The 16,286-nt window shown below is 39.0% G+C and overlaps 1 protein-coding gene across 1 annotated transcript; it reads left to right on the top strand.

Moving 5' to 3' along the window:
- Positions 1-333: 333 nt before the first annotated feature.
- SLC22A7 (solute carrier family 22 member 7) lies at positions 334-16,007 on the top strand (the record flags this gene model as incomplete). The annotated part of the gene is made up of 10 exons (XM_083349188.1): positions 334-708; positions 3,297-3,400; positions 5,049-5,203; positions 6,005-6,173; positions 9,570-9,693; positions 11,041-11,156; positions 11,252-11,466; positions 13,359-13,467; positions 14,398-14,604; positions 15,419-16,007. 10 exons carry the CDS (start codon positions 334-336, stop codon positions 15,483-15,485), a joined length of 1,641 nt encoding a protein of 546 aa, XP_083205314.1. The 3' UTR covers positions 15,486-16,007.
- Between the last annotated feature and the right edge of the window lie 279 nt (positions 16,008-16,286).

Raw genomic sequence — 16,286 nt, 5'->3', positions numbered from 1 at the left:
TGATCTCTGGCAGCATTAAAGGTCATTAGTCAATCAATAATACCCATTGTGTTAAATATTCTCCTATCTCTTAGCTTCTTGTCCCTATTTTTTCTGTTGAATTTCTTTCTTTCATGTCTCAGTAATTATGATTTCACTGATTCTGACCCCATCCAGTTCTCACTGTGAATAAACCTTTGGCATAGTTTCTGCTGAGGGGCATGTTCTACATTTCAAAGTCCACAAAGACTTTGCAAAAAGTCATGGCATCTAGTTCATACAGAACACAACATCAGCAGGATTTTTCTTCTCTGGCATCTCAGCTCTTATGAGCAAACAAGTGACTTGGCAAAGATGGATTTTGAAGAGCTTCTGAGGGAAGTTGGAGGCTTTGGGCGATTCCAGATCTTAACACTGCTTCTGCTCTGCCTTCCAAGATTCTTCCTCCCCTTGCATTTCTTGCTGCATAACTTCCTAGCAGCCACCCCAGGACATCACTGTGCCATCCCACATCAGCAACAATTTGCCAATCTTACTGAAGAAGAGGTGCTGCTCATCAACCTTCCAAGGGATTTCAATGGAGCCTTCAGCTCCTGTGAGATGTTTTCTGAACCTCAGTTTCACCTCCTGCTTAACTCCTCCCTTGAATTGACCAATGTATCTGTGCAGAGCTGCCAGTATGGATGGATCTATGATCAGTCCCAATTCATTTCCACTATAGCCACTCAGGTAAAATTTCAAATTAGTTTTGATTATCTGAAAGCCTATCATAAAAAAGGAGAACGAAATATTAAGGCATGAGAAAAAAAATGGTTGTTATGTTATTCCTCTTTTCTCTTTTTCCAAAATCTTTCATTAGGACAGTTTATGTGGGGAATGCATGTATTCTTCTTAGATAATCACCTGTGCAATCTTATATTGTAATTTCTTATTCATTTAATTCTTATTTCTAGCTGAATATGCAAGACTGAACTAAACATAGTCATTCTCTCTCATCTCTCTGTTAATTTACTTGACTGAAATTGTTAGGTACTTAATAGTCGTGTCTGATTTTGTCTATTTGCCAGAAGATGCTATTCCAATCATGTGGCTTCTGGAAGATGTAACGAGTGCTTTTTTTGTATAAGAAAAAGGTGCCGGAACTCACACATGTCATACAACCCGCCTTGCCTATCCTACAAGGTTCCATCCAAAAAAGGTGCCGGAACTCCGTTCTGAGCGTTCTATGAGGAAAAAAGCCCTGGATGTAACTATCATGCATAGGGAATATCCCATGTTCACTCTTGCTTGGTTTCTCATTTCAGCAATCTTTGTCATGATTTAACCTCAGTTTCTGAAAAAAATCATGCATATGCATATGTGCCTTTTCACCTAATACATAGAATTTTTGTACATATTTTTCCTAGCATACCTACCATTGCAGTTTGGGTCCTTTTAATAGGCTGGTCATGTTCTTGGGGCAACAAGCCCTTAAGAGAATGTGCTGTTATGATATGATATTGTTCCCAGAAAATTTTGAGTGCCTGTATATGTTTGAGGTGGGGTGAAGGGATATGTTTCCTTTGTGTTCACTGAAAATCTTTCTCTTTTGACAAATGACTTAATGACTCTGTTCACCTGACACACAAGACCATAAAGGAGTCAACAATTTTAACATGAAACCAGCTCTTGTGTATGTCCCAATCTTCTAATGCATGTACATCATTGAAGGTGATTTATGGCAGTGCATTGTGAGCCCAGAAAAATAGATTAATTCAGTAGACCATATGTCAATTATGATTTTAGTTTGTCACAAGAACACAGCCAATTTATTCTGAGATCTAGCAACGGTTTGGGGGATGGGCATGAAAACCTTTCTATATAGTGTATACAATTTGTTCTTTGTTTGTAGTAAACATTAATTCTTCCATGACATTCTGAGATAGTAAATGTCTTGCTGCTCTTCTCCGCCTGTTATCTCCAGTTTATTCTATTGTGTTCCCCTTTTCCTGTTGATTTGTCAGACACCCATTTCCATTGAAGCAGCAAGAATTTGAAATGCTCTATTGGTTTCAATCCCATAATTAGAAAGATGCCTGCCAAAAAATAAAACATGCGATTTGTTGATTGAGAGCAATGGTTGATTTAGTCTAGCATTCTGTTTCTCACGGTGACCAAACAGGTACTCCAAGGAAGTTGATCAGCACAGTGTGTCTACAATAGGTTTCCCCTGCTAGCATCTCTGTACCACCAGCAACTTAAGGGCAGGGTTAGTGGATATAATCACACTCTTTGAGGAATCTATTCTCCATGGATCTCTAGTGGACTTAATTGGGTGCCCATCTTAAACATTATTAACACTTATACTGCCTAGCAGGTTAAATGCCTGATTTACTCAACACTTCAGTTAAGTCCTTTAAGTATTAGAGAGTTAATGATTTATCATTGCATAGCAAACTTCCTTCCTAGAAAATTATCTGATGCAACTCAGAAGCTTTATGGAAAAGAAATTCACTCAACTTTAAAAATAGGCTGAGTGCCTCCCCTCCCCTCATGCTAAAAATCAAGAGTATTAGATTATTATATTATTATTAATTTGAATGAATGTTATGGTGTTTGGATAATAGTTAAAGAAGGGTCAGCACCTTGGTTTAACATGTGGAAGGAAAGTAGGCTTCCTGACTATTCTACCAACCAAATTTGGATCTAAACTGCTAATTTAATCTCCAATAAAATGTGGTGATTTCAATAAAAGTTGCTTTGTATATTCTGTTAGTTGTGAATTTTTGACAATGCCTTGATTTAAAATTATTTTAGCACAGTACTGCTATACAGGGATCTTCCCTGCACTCCCACTTGTGCAACTATAAGGAGGGATTAGCGTTTAGCAGTTATCAAGGTGAATGCAGGGGTAGCCCAAGAACATGGTGCCTTCTTCTCATTCTATGTAGAAAAGCTAAAGTAGTCGAATATTTAACTAACACTGAATATTTCTTCACCGCAGACTATGGAGCAGCATCTTCCACAACATCTGAAGGCAGCAGTTTACTTTAGGGATGCAGGAAAGTCTGGACTGTATGTTGCTGTCTCCTACAAACTCCATTTTTTACTGTTCCCTAACAACTTCCATTCACTTTGGTTAATGGTAGGGTCAGTCCTGATGATATTTGGATTTCATTAGGGCATAATAACATCAACCACCAGAATGGTACCTTAGGATCCAATCCATAGTTGGAATACATAAATTTAAAATATTTTAATCTTCTGTATCTATCATGAACATGAAACTTACTGGGCTACTGAAAAAGGAAATCATTAAATGAATGCCTATTTTCCAGTGGGATTTGGTCTGTGAGCACAAAAGCTTGAACCAAGCAACTGCTACCTACTTCTTCTTCGGGGTGATGTTCGGTGCTGTGATCTTTGGAGACCTCTCTGATAGGTAATTTGGCTTCATTCTTCCATTATTTTATCTAGATATTTTATCTAGATGTTGCAACAGTTCATGTGCAGGCAATAAAAAATGCATCTATGTGAGAATCCAACCCCCTAGATCCCCACACATAATTTCTGAGTGAAAACACAGCTCTTTCAATTTTCAGCCCAACTTTAGAAAAGATTTGCAAAATTCCCTACTTGCAACCCCATACTAGATAGATTGAAATCTTATTTACTTTAAAATGATTTACTCTAAATAAAATAAATTAACAATATTATTGCTAAAACCTATAAATAACATTACCAAACGTAGGGTGTGAAACTCTAGACAACCACTAGGTGTTTTTCAAGAGGCAACTGGACTTTTTTTTTTTTGGAAGAGTTTTCCTTCTCATCCAGCTTCTTCAGCTCTGCTTTCTTGCTTTTTCTTTGAAGACGTTTCACTTCTCACCCAAGAAACTTCTTTAGCACCTTTGCTTCTTCTTGGAGGAGAAGCGAAATATCTTCAAAGAAAAAACAAGAAAGTCCAGTTGCCTCTTGAAAAAGCACCTTTGGGTCAATCATGACCTGGATGACTGAGAATCTCCATGGACACTCGATAGCAGCGAAGTATTGGTATTTTGTTACATCTTTGCTGCCACCTTGTTAGAGCTTTGCAGCCTAAGTGCTAATATGGGGGCCCTTTGTAAGGCAAATGATCAGGTGGACATTTTTTCAATAGACAGGAAATGTTTTAATTTTAGTGATTCACATTTCATTTTGTCCCTCCTTTTGTATCCTTTCTTGAGTGATTCTATTCCACCATTTCTTCCATATTAGTGTAGCTCTTGCCCACGGTGAGTTGTTCTGTGTAGGGTTGACTATGGTGAGTTGGCTGCGGTGAGTTGGCTGTGGCGAGTTGTCCTAGACTCACAAACCACCAGGCATCAAGACCAACACAAAGGATAATCATATTATCCTTTTGTAAGCAACGGTCCAAAACGTACTTCCCCAGAGTAAAAAATGTTATAGTTTTCAATGATTTTTATGTCCACAGAAAGCACATCTGGGTACATCCTGTCTCTTGACATGTGCTTGACATTTTATCCTATACTTTTATGGGAGGGGGGAAGCATGAAGACTCTAGCTTCCAATTTTACATCAGGAAACAAACTCCTATTTGTCCTTAACTATGAAGAACCAATTAGGTTGCATGAAAAGACTAGCATAGATGTAATGGCATAGTAAATACAAAATAAGTCAAGAAAAAATTAAATGGGTAATACCCTTCCACATGTATTTATTTTCATTTATTCATATGTAATGCATCTATTTCCATTTGTGTACATACTTTACAGGAACCTAGTAACTGCTCCAAAATAATTTCTGTGCTCTATTTTTTGTTCTTAGGCAGGCGAAAACAGATTTGTTTAAAGTACAAGGTCTTGCTTTTTTTTGCCACGATAAAGATTATTATTACACGAAGATTTTTTGTCAAGTGCTGATTCTGTTCCCTGAGCAACTCTTTACTTGCTTGGATAAAAAGTGAACTATTAGCCAATTTCTCTAAAAGGGCAATTTGCAACTCTCATGACCTTTGGTAGGAATCTGGAGATGACTTGCAAGTTGCCTCCTTGATCACAACAATAATGTTTCTTTCTGTGGTGTCTCAGGTTTGGTCGGAAGAGAATGCTTCTAGTGTCCTACTTGGGCACCCTCATCTTTGGGATAATGAGCTCTGCCTCAGTTTCCTACAGTATGTTTGTAGTGACACGGACTCTGACAGGAATGTTTATCTGTGGACTCTCCATCATTGTGATACCTCTCGGTAAGCCAAAAAGAAGGCCAAGGTGGGCCTTCAAAAAGTAGCTATGGATAAATAGGAATCCATTGTGCAAAGGAATTCATGGGTATGAAAAATACACTTGATATCTGCATGCTTCTTGTGGAAAAAGGAAAGGGTCAAGTGTATTTTATGTAGCTATGGAGCAGAGGTGTCTGCAGTATATGGTCAAAAAAGCAAGATGGTGGCTAAGATTGCACATAAAAAATAAGTGGAGCTTTGATAGCTTTCCCTTACCATGCCCTGCAGATATATGGTATCCTTACAAACTGAAATCTATAAATGAAAAACAGTCTGATGCAGTCGTCAGTTGCAAGACTGAGAAACACAGTCTAAGCTGAGCAAATACACAAGGGCTCCAGATCCTTTCAGTGTGAGTCCCCATTTTGCAATTTTGATTTTTCTCAGGGAAAGATGATGAGACTGAGGGTTTTCTTAATAATTGGAATTTTTTTTTAAAAAAGTGTGTGTTTCAAATGTACTCACTGGCCCTAAACGTTTGCAATTCTTGATTTAAAACAAAATCTGAAATCAAATTACCGTACAAGACAAACAGCAATGAAAACAACCATCAAGACAGGAATACAAGAGATAAAAGCAAGCTGATCAAGAAAGCTGCACATCTGAGAAGGCAAATTATATCTCAGTTCTGGAGAATCAAAGGCTAAGATTAAGGGCTATAAAAATGCATCCTCTGTGCTGCAATATCCAGATCTGTCCTCCTCTTCCAATAAAAGGGTGACCTCTGCACAGATGGGCCTATTGAGCACTTTTTCTATCTTCTAGGCATGGAATGGGTGGATATAGAACATCGCACCATGTCAGGGGTTATAACCAGTCTCTTCTGGAGTTTTGGAAATATGTTTCTTGCTCTGATTGCCTATTTGGTGCGGGATTGGCACTGGCTGCTTCTCACCACCTCTCTTCCGTTTATAGTCGGCATCATCTCTATGTGGTGGGTAAGAATGTTATTTCTCAAAAACCCCTTTGCAAAATCAGGTTAAACTAGCAAAGCAAAAAATTGTTTTGCCTTGACTTTAGGCCAGGTCCTACACCAGGGCGACTAAGATTTGGGGTATTTGAATGGTGGTGAAAGGATTCATAGTGCTTTTACTGGTGGGTCTTTGGAAACTCAAAGTTGCAGGCAGCTAATCAGAAGCAACTTTGTTTCTAAGAAAGGGGCAGCATCAAGGATGTGTTCAAGGCATGGACAAAAAGTCAAGATGATGAAATTGAAACTCTACCCATTTTTATGTCTAGGTTGTTAAAAGACCAAGAAATGGGTGCTTCTCTCTAGAAAAACCTTCCACAAAAAGTCAGAGCAAAGTACATTACAGGGACTTCCCAACTTTGGCTCATGGCTTGCAATCTGGAAAAGCCCCAAAATTAAAATATTAAGAGAAAAATGTTAATTTGTGCCTAGCACGTTTGCTATAAACTGAAATGAGTGATCTAGCAGCTTGTCTCAAGTGCTAATGACCCAGTGTTTGGCATTTCTAAATGATAACACAGTAATGGTTCACCAAGAATACAAAAATCATCTGGTTGAACAAGAATTAGGCATTGCTTGGATTGTGTAGTATTCAACAGATTTATATTGAAGATGTTAAGATGCAACATTGAGTAAAAAATGTACCCAGATAGTGTGTATGTGTATGTATATACACATATATATATACATACATACATATACATATACATATACACATACACATACACACACACACACACACACACACACACACACACACACACACACACACACACACATATATATATATATATATATATATATATATATATATATATATATATATATATATATATATATAAAGAATTAGGCATTGCTCATGCAAGTAAGAACATTTTCTTTTCTGAAGTCTATGATTGGAATTTACATATCCATCCCTTTAATATATCCAAATATTCAGATATGTTTACGTATTTAATGCTTTTGGATCAGTAACAAATTAAGATTAACATTATCCTGCTTCAAAGTTCAGGTCAAAGGCCCTGAAATAAACAACATCTTCTTTTCCTCTATTCTTTAACTGAGATGGTGCTCAGAAGTAGACACTGATGCAGTCAGATTTTCTAGCCTATAAGAACAGACAGGAAGAAGCCTGAATCTGTATTCATTTATTAACTATAGAATATACTACGCTTCTCATTTCTACATGACTTTGGGTGGTTTACAAAAAATAAGGAAACATGCATGCAAAAAAGCCAGGAGCACACAATATCAAAACTACCTACTAAGCAATCTGCAAACCAGTAAGTTCTAAATATTTTGAGGAACAACCAAGTTTTAAGCTACTTGTGAAAGGCTAACAATAATTGTAGCATTTTCATTTGGTATGCATTTGTATCTAAATGTGGCATAAGACTTTTTTTTTCTTCCAACAGCTGTCCTGTGAAGTTGGTTAGGCTGGGAGTAAGTGACTGGTTCAATGACGCCCAATGAGCTTACATGGCAAAGGGTGGACTAATGCCTGGCCCCCTCCTGGTTCAACACTCTAACACTACCCTGCAGAGGGTAGGAAGTTCTGAGTTTTGGAGATCATGGAAAACAAAATATTTCATGTATGGAGTCAGTTACAGACAAGGCATATTGTTAAGGCCTGTTCCTTGGTTGAATAGGTTCTTCCCTATTCATGTTAGTTGAAACCCTCCTGGTAGAAACTGCATAAGACAGGGCAGATTTTGTTAGATCCTGAAGGTACCCCTAATTGCCTTAAACTGCTAGGGGTTTCAGTCTAATTAGATACAGAGACCTTTGCTCCAAAAACAGCAATAACAATAGTAATTTGTAATACAGTGGCCTTGAAAGCTAAAGTTTCAACAAGCATGGCAGAATGCAAGATAGTGGACATATTCCACAAACGTGTTTTTCCCCCCCCCCCATTTTCTACTGCATTGCTATTAATGTAGTGGAGGGTAAGTTTGAGCATTAAAAAATCATCGCCATTAATCACCCATCCTTGATCTCTTCTCCTACTTGAAAACAGTAGCCTTTCCGAGACAGATCTGAGTGTTCTGGTAGGATTAAGGATGAATCAGCCGTGAAGAGTCAATGCAATCTTGAGCTGCATCAATAGAGGTAGAATGTTAACATCACAGCAAGGGATTGTTCCCCTCTGTGCTACACGGCTCAGACTCCACCTAGAATACTGTATCTGGTTTTGGTTACCATAACACAAGAAGAATGGCGAGGAACTGGAAAAAATGGAGAGAAAGACCAACAAATGTAGGAAGGAGATATAATAATTGTTTTCCAATATTTGAAAAGCTGCCACAGGGAAGAAGGCATGGATTTATTCTCATTAATGACTGAGGGTAGGACGAGAACCAGTCAGTGGAAAATTTACAGGTCATCCAAACTTGAAATCAGGATTTTCCTGATTTTAGAAGCTATCAAGTAGAAGAACAGCCTGCCTATTGGATCTATGGATGCTCCATTACTGAAGGTTTTCAAGCAAATGTTGAGCAATCTGACATGGCCTGAGTTGGGCAGGGGATTAAACTAGAAGATCTTCAATGTCCCTGCCAACCTATGACTCCATGAATCTCTCTATCTATAAAGCGCAGGATGCTTCTATTATTTTAAATAAGCGAGAAGAAACCTGTGTACATCTGCAAATAGCATGTGCTCACAAACGTGACTTTAGAAGCAAGGTTCTTTAGGACAGCAGTTCCCAACCTTTCCAGCTTGGGGGCCCAGTCGGTGCAGGTGTGTGTGTGTGTTTGAATGGTAGGCACACATGTGCATGCAACACTTCATTTGTGTGAGTGGCAGGCGTGGGCTCCCTCCACTCACGCAAATGGAACTTCGCTTACGAGTGGAGGGTCCTTGTGCTCACATGTGAAATGCCATTCATGCAAGTAGAGGGCGGCTTGAGAGGAGGGTGCTTGTGCTTGTGCACGAAGCTCCATTCACATGAGCTTGTCCATCGCTCATGCGAGTGGAGCTTCACGTATGCAAGCACCCTTGCTCATCTCTCCTGTGGTCTGGTTTCAAACAGGCCATAGCCCGGGGGTTGAGGACCCCTGCTTTAATAAAGATATGTTTTAGATGAGCAAGCAAACATGCTGCATGCACATTTTCAGATTTATGGGAAGCTTTGATAAAATCGCCATGATTACAACAAGGCAATGTATGTAACTGAATACTTTGGTCAGCCCATCGTATTCATAGCCATACATCTTGAGGAGTTTTAGCTGGAGCAGTTTTTTTCCGAACTTGGCAACTTTAAGATGTGTGGATTTCAACTCCCAGAATTCCCCAGCCAGTACATTGAGCTACAGGTTATAGGCAGAGAACATGATCTTTTTTCACCCTTCTCTTTAATAGGTGGCTCTCAGAATCTGCCAGGTGGTTGTTAATTAAAGGGAAGCTGAAAGAAGCTCACAGACATTTAAATAGATGTGCCAGAATGAACAGAAGGAAGGAATTTGCTGACAAAATAAATACTGAGGTATGTCAAGACATCAGTACCTAAAAACTCAAGAGATGAAACTGATTTTCTCTGCTCTCCATGCCCTCCTCATTCCCCCAACTGCTGTGAAGATAGGGTGGACAAATGAATCACATTTCTTATTTTTGCAAATTTATTCAGTTTGGATTCCCCCCTTTTTTCATTCTCCACGCCATTTGGGTTTGGCTATTAGTAAATTTACCTTATTTTTAATAAGGTTGCATTTAAAATTATGTGTACTTTTGTATATGTTTCTCCGAGCAAAAGCTTTTTTCCCTCACGTGCGCAGTTTTCCCAAACAATTTGTTTCTATGTTTATGAACGTTTTTATCTAATGTATGTTGTTTTTGGAGTGGCAAACTGCACTACACTATTTAGAGAGATGTTAATTTTGAGTAATAACCCAGATCTGATGTAAATTAAATAAATCTTTCTCACATCCTTACATGAAAATGGCACCAACAAGAGGCAGACTGGGTTCAGGCAGACGTTGGGTACACAAGGCAGAATGAGCTAGTCACATTTTATCTTATATTCAAGACCTTTAGTTCCCTAATACTGTCAACTTTTAACAAGGGAAAAGGGGGCTCATATCATTATGTCCTTTCTCAATACATTTAAATAACCTACACCAGGGGTAGGCAACCTTGGCTCTTTTATGACTCATGGACTTCAACTCCCAGAATTCCTGAGCTGGCTCAGGAATTCTGGGAGTTGAAGTCCATGAGTCATAAAAGAGCCAAGGTTGCCTACCCCTGACCTACAGTGTACAGGACCACTTTCCCAATTGGTTAGCCGTCATTTTGCCTTGAGGTGACCTGAGACCAGTTTCCTGGCAATGCCTGAAGGAGACAGAATCCCATTCTATCTCTGGGTCTGGCTTCATACCTCATGCTAAGTCATAATATGTCTTTGATTTTGATTTTGCATTCTTGCGTGATCCCAAACATCCTAAGCCCAATTCATACAATTTCCCCAAGTTAAAAAACTGGAAAACATTAGACCAACGGCAGGAGTATGCTTTCCCTTTATGGCAGTCAATCTTCTATTGATGTGGGTCCTTCATTTGAAGAGTTCAAATTTGGTTTAAAGAGAAAAGAATAGAAGGGAGACTGCACGTATTAAAGAGGGCAATCAGTAGTCCACCCGTGGACAGCAGATTGTGCAAGCACACATAATCTTCTCCATTTGGACAATGTATTATATTTCCATGTATATTTGAAACTACTTGGTTCAAATAAGTAGATTTAGCAAATGCTGTTTTAGTGTGTTTTTGATAATACATTTCTCTTCTTATTTCTTGCAATGCATAAGTGGCTGCTCTAAAACCCAACTTCCCTTCTTCAGAGCTTACTCAAAACTGCAGCAGTGATAAGCCAGAAATCAGATGGGAACTATTCCTATATCAGTCTTTTCCGAACACCAAAGCTGAGAAGCATTTCCTTTTGTTTGGGACTTGTATGGTGAGACACACTTTCCGAGTTCTCTTGGACATTTTTGTCCTGCTGGGACCTAATTCTGGGGTATCTTTATGCATCTCTTCATCTTGCCACTTCAGGTTCGGAGCAGCTTTTTCCTATTATATCATGAGCATGAACATCACTGGTTTTGGCCTGGGAATGTATATGACCCAGTTTGTCTTCGGGTTTATTGAAGTTCCTGCCAAGCTCTTCGTTTTTGTTATGGTAAATCGAGTTGGACGAAGGAAAAGCCAAGCCTGGGCCCTCATCCTAAGTGGGTTATTTATAGGAATCAATCTTATTGTCCCAACATGTAAGTAGTTTTAGTTAGATTGTTTCATCTCTGTTTCTGTCTCTCTCTTCCTCTTCCTCTCTCTCTCCCTCCCTCCCTCTCCCTCCCTCCCTTCCTCCCATTTCTCAAACTTAGCATGCACATTAATTCTCAGAATTCCCCTGTTGAGAAATACTGATTTATCTCACATATCTGGGGACTGGTCGCTCCAGCAGGGGTGATTAAGTAAACGTTACTGAAATTAATTCCCCCAATTTTTTATTTAAGAGAGCAAATTTCTCCAATGAGATGACCTCCAATTCGGGACACAATTCTGAGTGTTACTCATATCTCAAAGGTACCAGATAGGCAAACTATTACCTTTTAGATATTTTTAGCTGTATACAGTAAACTAGCTGCATTATTCCAAACTGCCACTGATAGTGGAACATGCTGAGAGTGGTAATTCCAAAATCTGAAGGCTGTAAACTTGCCTGGCCTACTATATCCCAACAAGAAGAGACTTTCCTGAGTCCTGGACAAGAAAAATGGAAGGCTTTAAACTGCCCGAGGTAATCAAAATTCAGGAGCACCTGACAGCATCTTTTTCAACTAACGTATTTTATTAAAAGACTTAATGTAGGGTTTAAATTGAGGAGAGTTGGGGTAAGGGAAGAGTAGTCAGGTGTTTAATTTAGCTATTTATTTCTGATTTTTATTTCAGCTTTATAAACTGCTCACGCTCTGTTAATGTAGCTAGACAAAACCCCTCAAATTTAGATAAATATTTATTCAAACTGGATGTAAGAAGTAATCTTAACTATTTGTATTTGCATATTTATCTCAGGCAATTCTTAATCAAATAGAATTAGTAGATTTTGAAAAAGCGATTTATTTCACATTTACTGACAGGAAACATCCACATCACTTTAAACTCAGTGTCTTTTGTAGCTTATTGGGTCAGATCAGGTTTGAGTGACTTTGGTGAGATGTTAAATGAAAACAAAATGCTTTTTAAAAGATTTCTGATGCTATACCTTTAGTGGCAAAATTTATATCTTGCCACACATTATCCATGTGAGAATAATGACTTTCAGGGTAGGTTTATAGGAGGCATTAAAACCTCTCTTAAGGGACGCGGTGGCTCAGTGGGTTAGGACGCTGAGCTTGTCGATCAGAAGGGTGGCAGTTTGGCGGGTCGAATCCCGAGTGCCACGTAGCAGAGTGAGCACCTGTTACTCGTCCCAGCTTCTGCCAACTTAGTAGTTCAAAAGCACGTAAAAATGCAAGTAGAAAAATAGGGACCATTACGATGGGAAGGTAACAGCGTTCCGTGTGCCTTTGGCGTCTAGTCATGCTGGCCACATGACCATGGAGACGTCCTTGGACAAGCGCTGGCTCTTCAGCTTTGAAACGGAGATGAGCACCGGCCCCTAGAGTCAGAAACGACTAGCACGCATGTGCGGGGGAACCTTTACCTTTACCTTTAAAACCTCTCACTTGTTCTCAGCTCACTGCAGAGCTGAGTTGTGTCAGGATTATTTGAGTGAAATCTTTCACTTCATCTCAGCTTTCTGGTCTAGAAAATGCAGCCTACACAACAAAGGCAACCCTCCCAGCCTCAGGCTCTAAATGTGTGAAAGGGCTGTTGAAGTGCTGAAGCAAGCAAATGGTTGGTCTATATATCTACAACCCTTCCCAAAGGATGAACATGGTAGCACAGTGTTTTTTTAAGCTTGGCAACTAAGCCAGCAGTTTTAGGAGGTGAAGTCCATACAGTATGTTTTAAAGTTGCCAGGTTTGTTGTAGAGTGCTGGGTCCCATTTCTGTCTTATCAGGCAACAAGTGCTAGGGTCAGTTAACGATCGGTAGTAATGACTCAGTATGAACTGGTGCTTCCCACAATTTCAGCTGTACCCTATTTTTCACCCCAGCTCAGGGGATTTTGCGTTCAGTGGTTGCCATCATAGGCAAAGGATTTTCAGAAGCTGCCTTCACTATAGTCTTCTTGTATACTTCAGAACTCTATCCCACCATTCTTAGGTAAGAAAGAGATCCTTTTGAGATGAATAATGGATTGCATGATGGATCAAGAAGATTTTGGTCTGATTGAAAAGAGTTGCTGCTATTTCCTACAATCCTAGATTCTGGTGTGTGCATCCACTTCCCCCCAGTACGTTTTAAAATTTTGCTTTTCTGCATTTAAGATCATGCAAGGCCATTTGGGGCCTGAAACTGCAGGGCTGAACAAAAAGATCACCTAACCAATTAAAACTCTTTTTCTTTCAGATCTATTATTTTTAACTGAAACAGAAATTACTTAATGATTGAATTCACATGTTTTTTCTTAATGATGGCATAAAAAACTTCAATGAGCAACTGTGTGCATGCATTTGTACTGAGTACATTATCAAGTCTCTTAATATCAGGATGTCTTTACATTCTGCTTGTTAGATTGCTCCTCTTATAACCTGTACTGTAATAGATAAGCAGAGGGATGCAGATGTTGACTTAAATCAGCACATCCAGCCTGGGTCTAGGACCTTTAGACTCCCATCACTGGCCGCACCCACTTCACCTCGGGCCATTTGCCTCAGCCCATTTACAGCCAACTTTCCTCCTCTGCTGGCCCTTCCCCAGTCATTCTCCCTGGCCAGTGTGCCCCTGGCCCTCCGCCGCTCGCCCTTCAGCCCAATCGATTCACCCAGGTACCCTTTGTCCTGGGTGTTTCCCTCCTCGAGACAAGAAGACATCAGCCAATCGGGTGGCAGATGGTAACAAAGGGCGACTGAGGGGGGCTGTGATTGGTGACAGGAAAAGAACAAGATCTGAGAAGGGCAGGGTGGTGGTGGTGGCAGGCAAAGGGTGCTTGCATGCGGCTGTTTCTGATGCCTGGGAGGCATCGGTGCTTGCTTGTGTCCTTTGAATTCAACTTTCAACCTCTTTTTGATTTCTTCCTGCCTTTGCTTCTAGACAGAGTGGACAAGGATACTGCTCCTTCATGGCCCGCCTAGGGGCATCTGTGGCTCCGCTTGTCTTCCTGTTGGATAGCATATGGAAGCCTCTGCCCCAAGTGGCATCTTTTGCCATGGCAGTGCTGTGTGGTTCATCAGCCTTCTTTCTCCCGGAGACCCGAGGCATCCACCTGCCAGAAACAATAGAGGACATTGAAAAACCAAGGTGTGAATGGGATTCCCCAAGAATTTAAAAAAGTTTCACATTTTTAAAGCAGAGCTTAATTTCTTCCCATCAGTTTATGGAGTTATACATTTATATATTTTTTTAAAAAAAAGGTTATGATTTTTTTTTAAAAAAGAGCTTATTTGAAAAGTCATAAGCATATTTGTATAAAATGTGTTTTATGCACAGAAAGATGTAACATTCTTCTATACAATTTCCCCAATTTCAAGATCTGTTAGCATTTGCTTTTGATATTCCATCTTCCCCAACTTGGGTCAAATTCTTTGATTAAGAATTGCACATAAAACTAGAAGTGCCCAAACCAGTAGATAATTGCACAATTTAATAGCATTTGAGTTCACATATTGATTAAAAAAGTTAAAGTCTATTAAACTTAAACATAACGGTTAAGTGTTGGAGATGATAGGAATCAGATGTTTTAGTGAAGGTCTAAATGTGGATTACTTTCCATTTGTCCATCCGACAGCATCTAATATTAATAATACTAATAAATATTACTATTAGAATTAAGATCCTGAGCATTATTTACTGGCACCAAATTCCAAAGTTTTGTCTAGTTTACTGGACTAAACTATACAATATGAGTAGTTTCCGATAAAGTATAACAATGTGTTGGGTGCCTGTATAGATGTTCATAATGCACTGTCTGGTTCTATCAGAAGTATCTGAAAAACACGAACTGATTTCTTTTGGGATATTCCTTATAGGATAAACTTTTTGGGACTCTATTTTCCTTCAGTCAAATTTATTTTCAAACAGCATCAGTCTTCTCCCTTCCCTTCTTTAATTGTAGCTCGGAAGGGAAGAAACATCTTCATGGAGATGCACCTGAAGTCGCACCGCTCCAATTGACCCACTGAATGGTTAGGTAAGTGAAGCTGTAGAAAGAAGTGAAGTAGCAACATTTGCTTGAAGGTACTAATTTTTACACTACATTAAAGTGAATAATGGAGCTTTCTTTTGTATGATTCCTTAGCAGGCAAGCAAAGGCTTGGTGGATCTTGAATCTCCAGATCAGATGCTTTGCTGTCATAAATCTCTTCCAACTGGCATTCTCCAGGAGTAGTGGAAACTTAGTAATATCCAATGCATACTTCACCAAGAAGACCAGAGCCTTTGGGAATGTGGGTCATAAAAATAAATAATAAATATAAAAAAATAAAAAATAAAAACAAGTGTCCAATAAACTTATGTAGGGTGTTCCCTTATTATTCATCCATATAATACAGGTAGTTAGTCAGACAGCTAAAGCTTGCAAAAACCCAGTATCCTCCATTATGTTGCACAAAATGCCTTTAAAAACCAAAACAGAATCTATTTCCCAGGAAAACCTGTTTGTTTTGTTTAATTAATTCCAAAATTTTATTGCAAAAGATTCAATACTTCAGTTTTATCTGGACCCTGAGTACATTTATAAATATCAAAAACTTATTCAGCATTTTCTTGTTTATTTCAGATTCTTTATGTTCTTAAGCTTATTATTAAAATTTTATTTCATTCAGGATTAAAGGCAGAGTTACCCAGCATTTTCCAACGTGTCATTCCAAAGGTCTCTAATAGCATAAAAGTACTTAATGAGCAATTTCCAAAAGTGATTAAAAATAAGATTTGTTAACTTAGTGTCTTTTAGTGTTGCCAGCTAGATGGCTGATCCTGTGATC

The sequence above is a fragment of the Vipera ursinii genome (assembly GCF_947247035.1).
Source record: "Vipera ursinii genome assembly, chromosome: 1".
NCBI classification, from domain to species: domain Eukaryota; kingdom Metazoa; phylum Chordata; class Lepidosauria; order Squamata; family Viperidae; genus Vipera; species Vipera ursinii.
The sequence above is the reverse complement of the archived record's forward strand: the minus strand, read 5'-3'. Positions and strand labels throughout refer to the sequence as shown.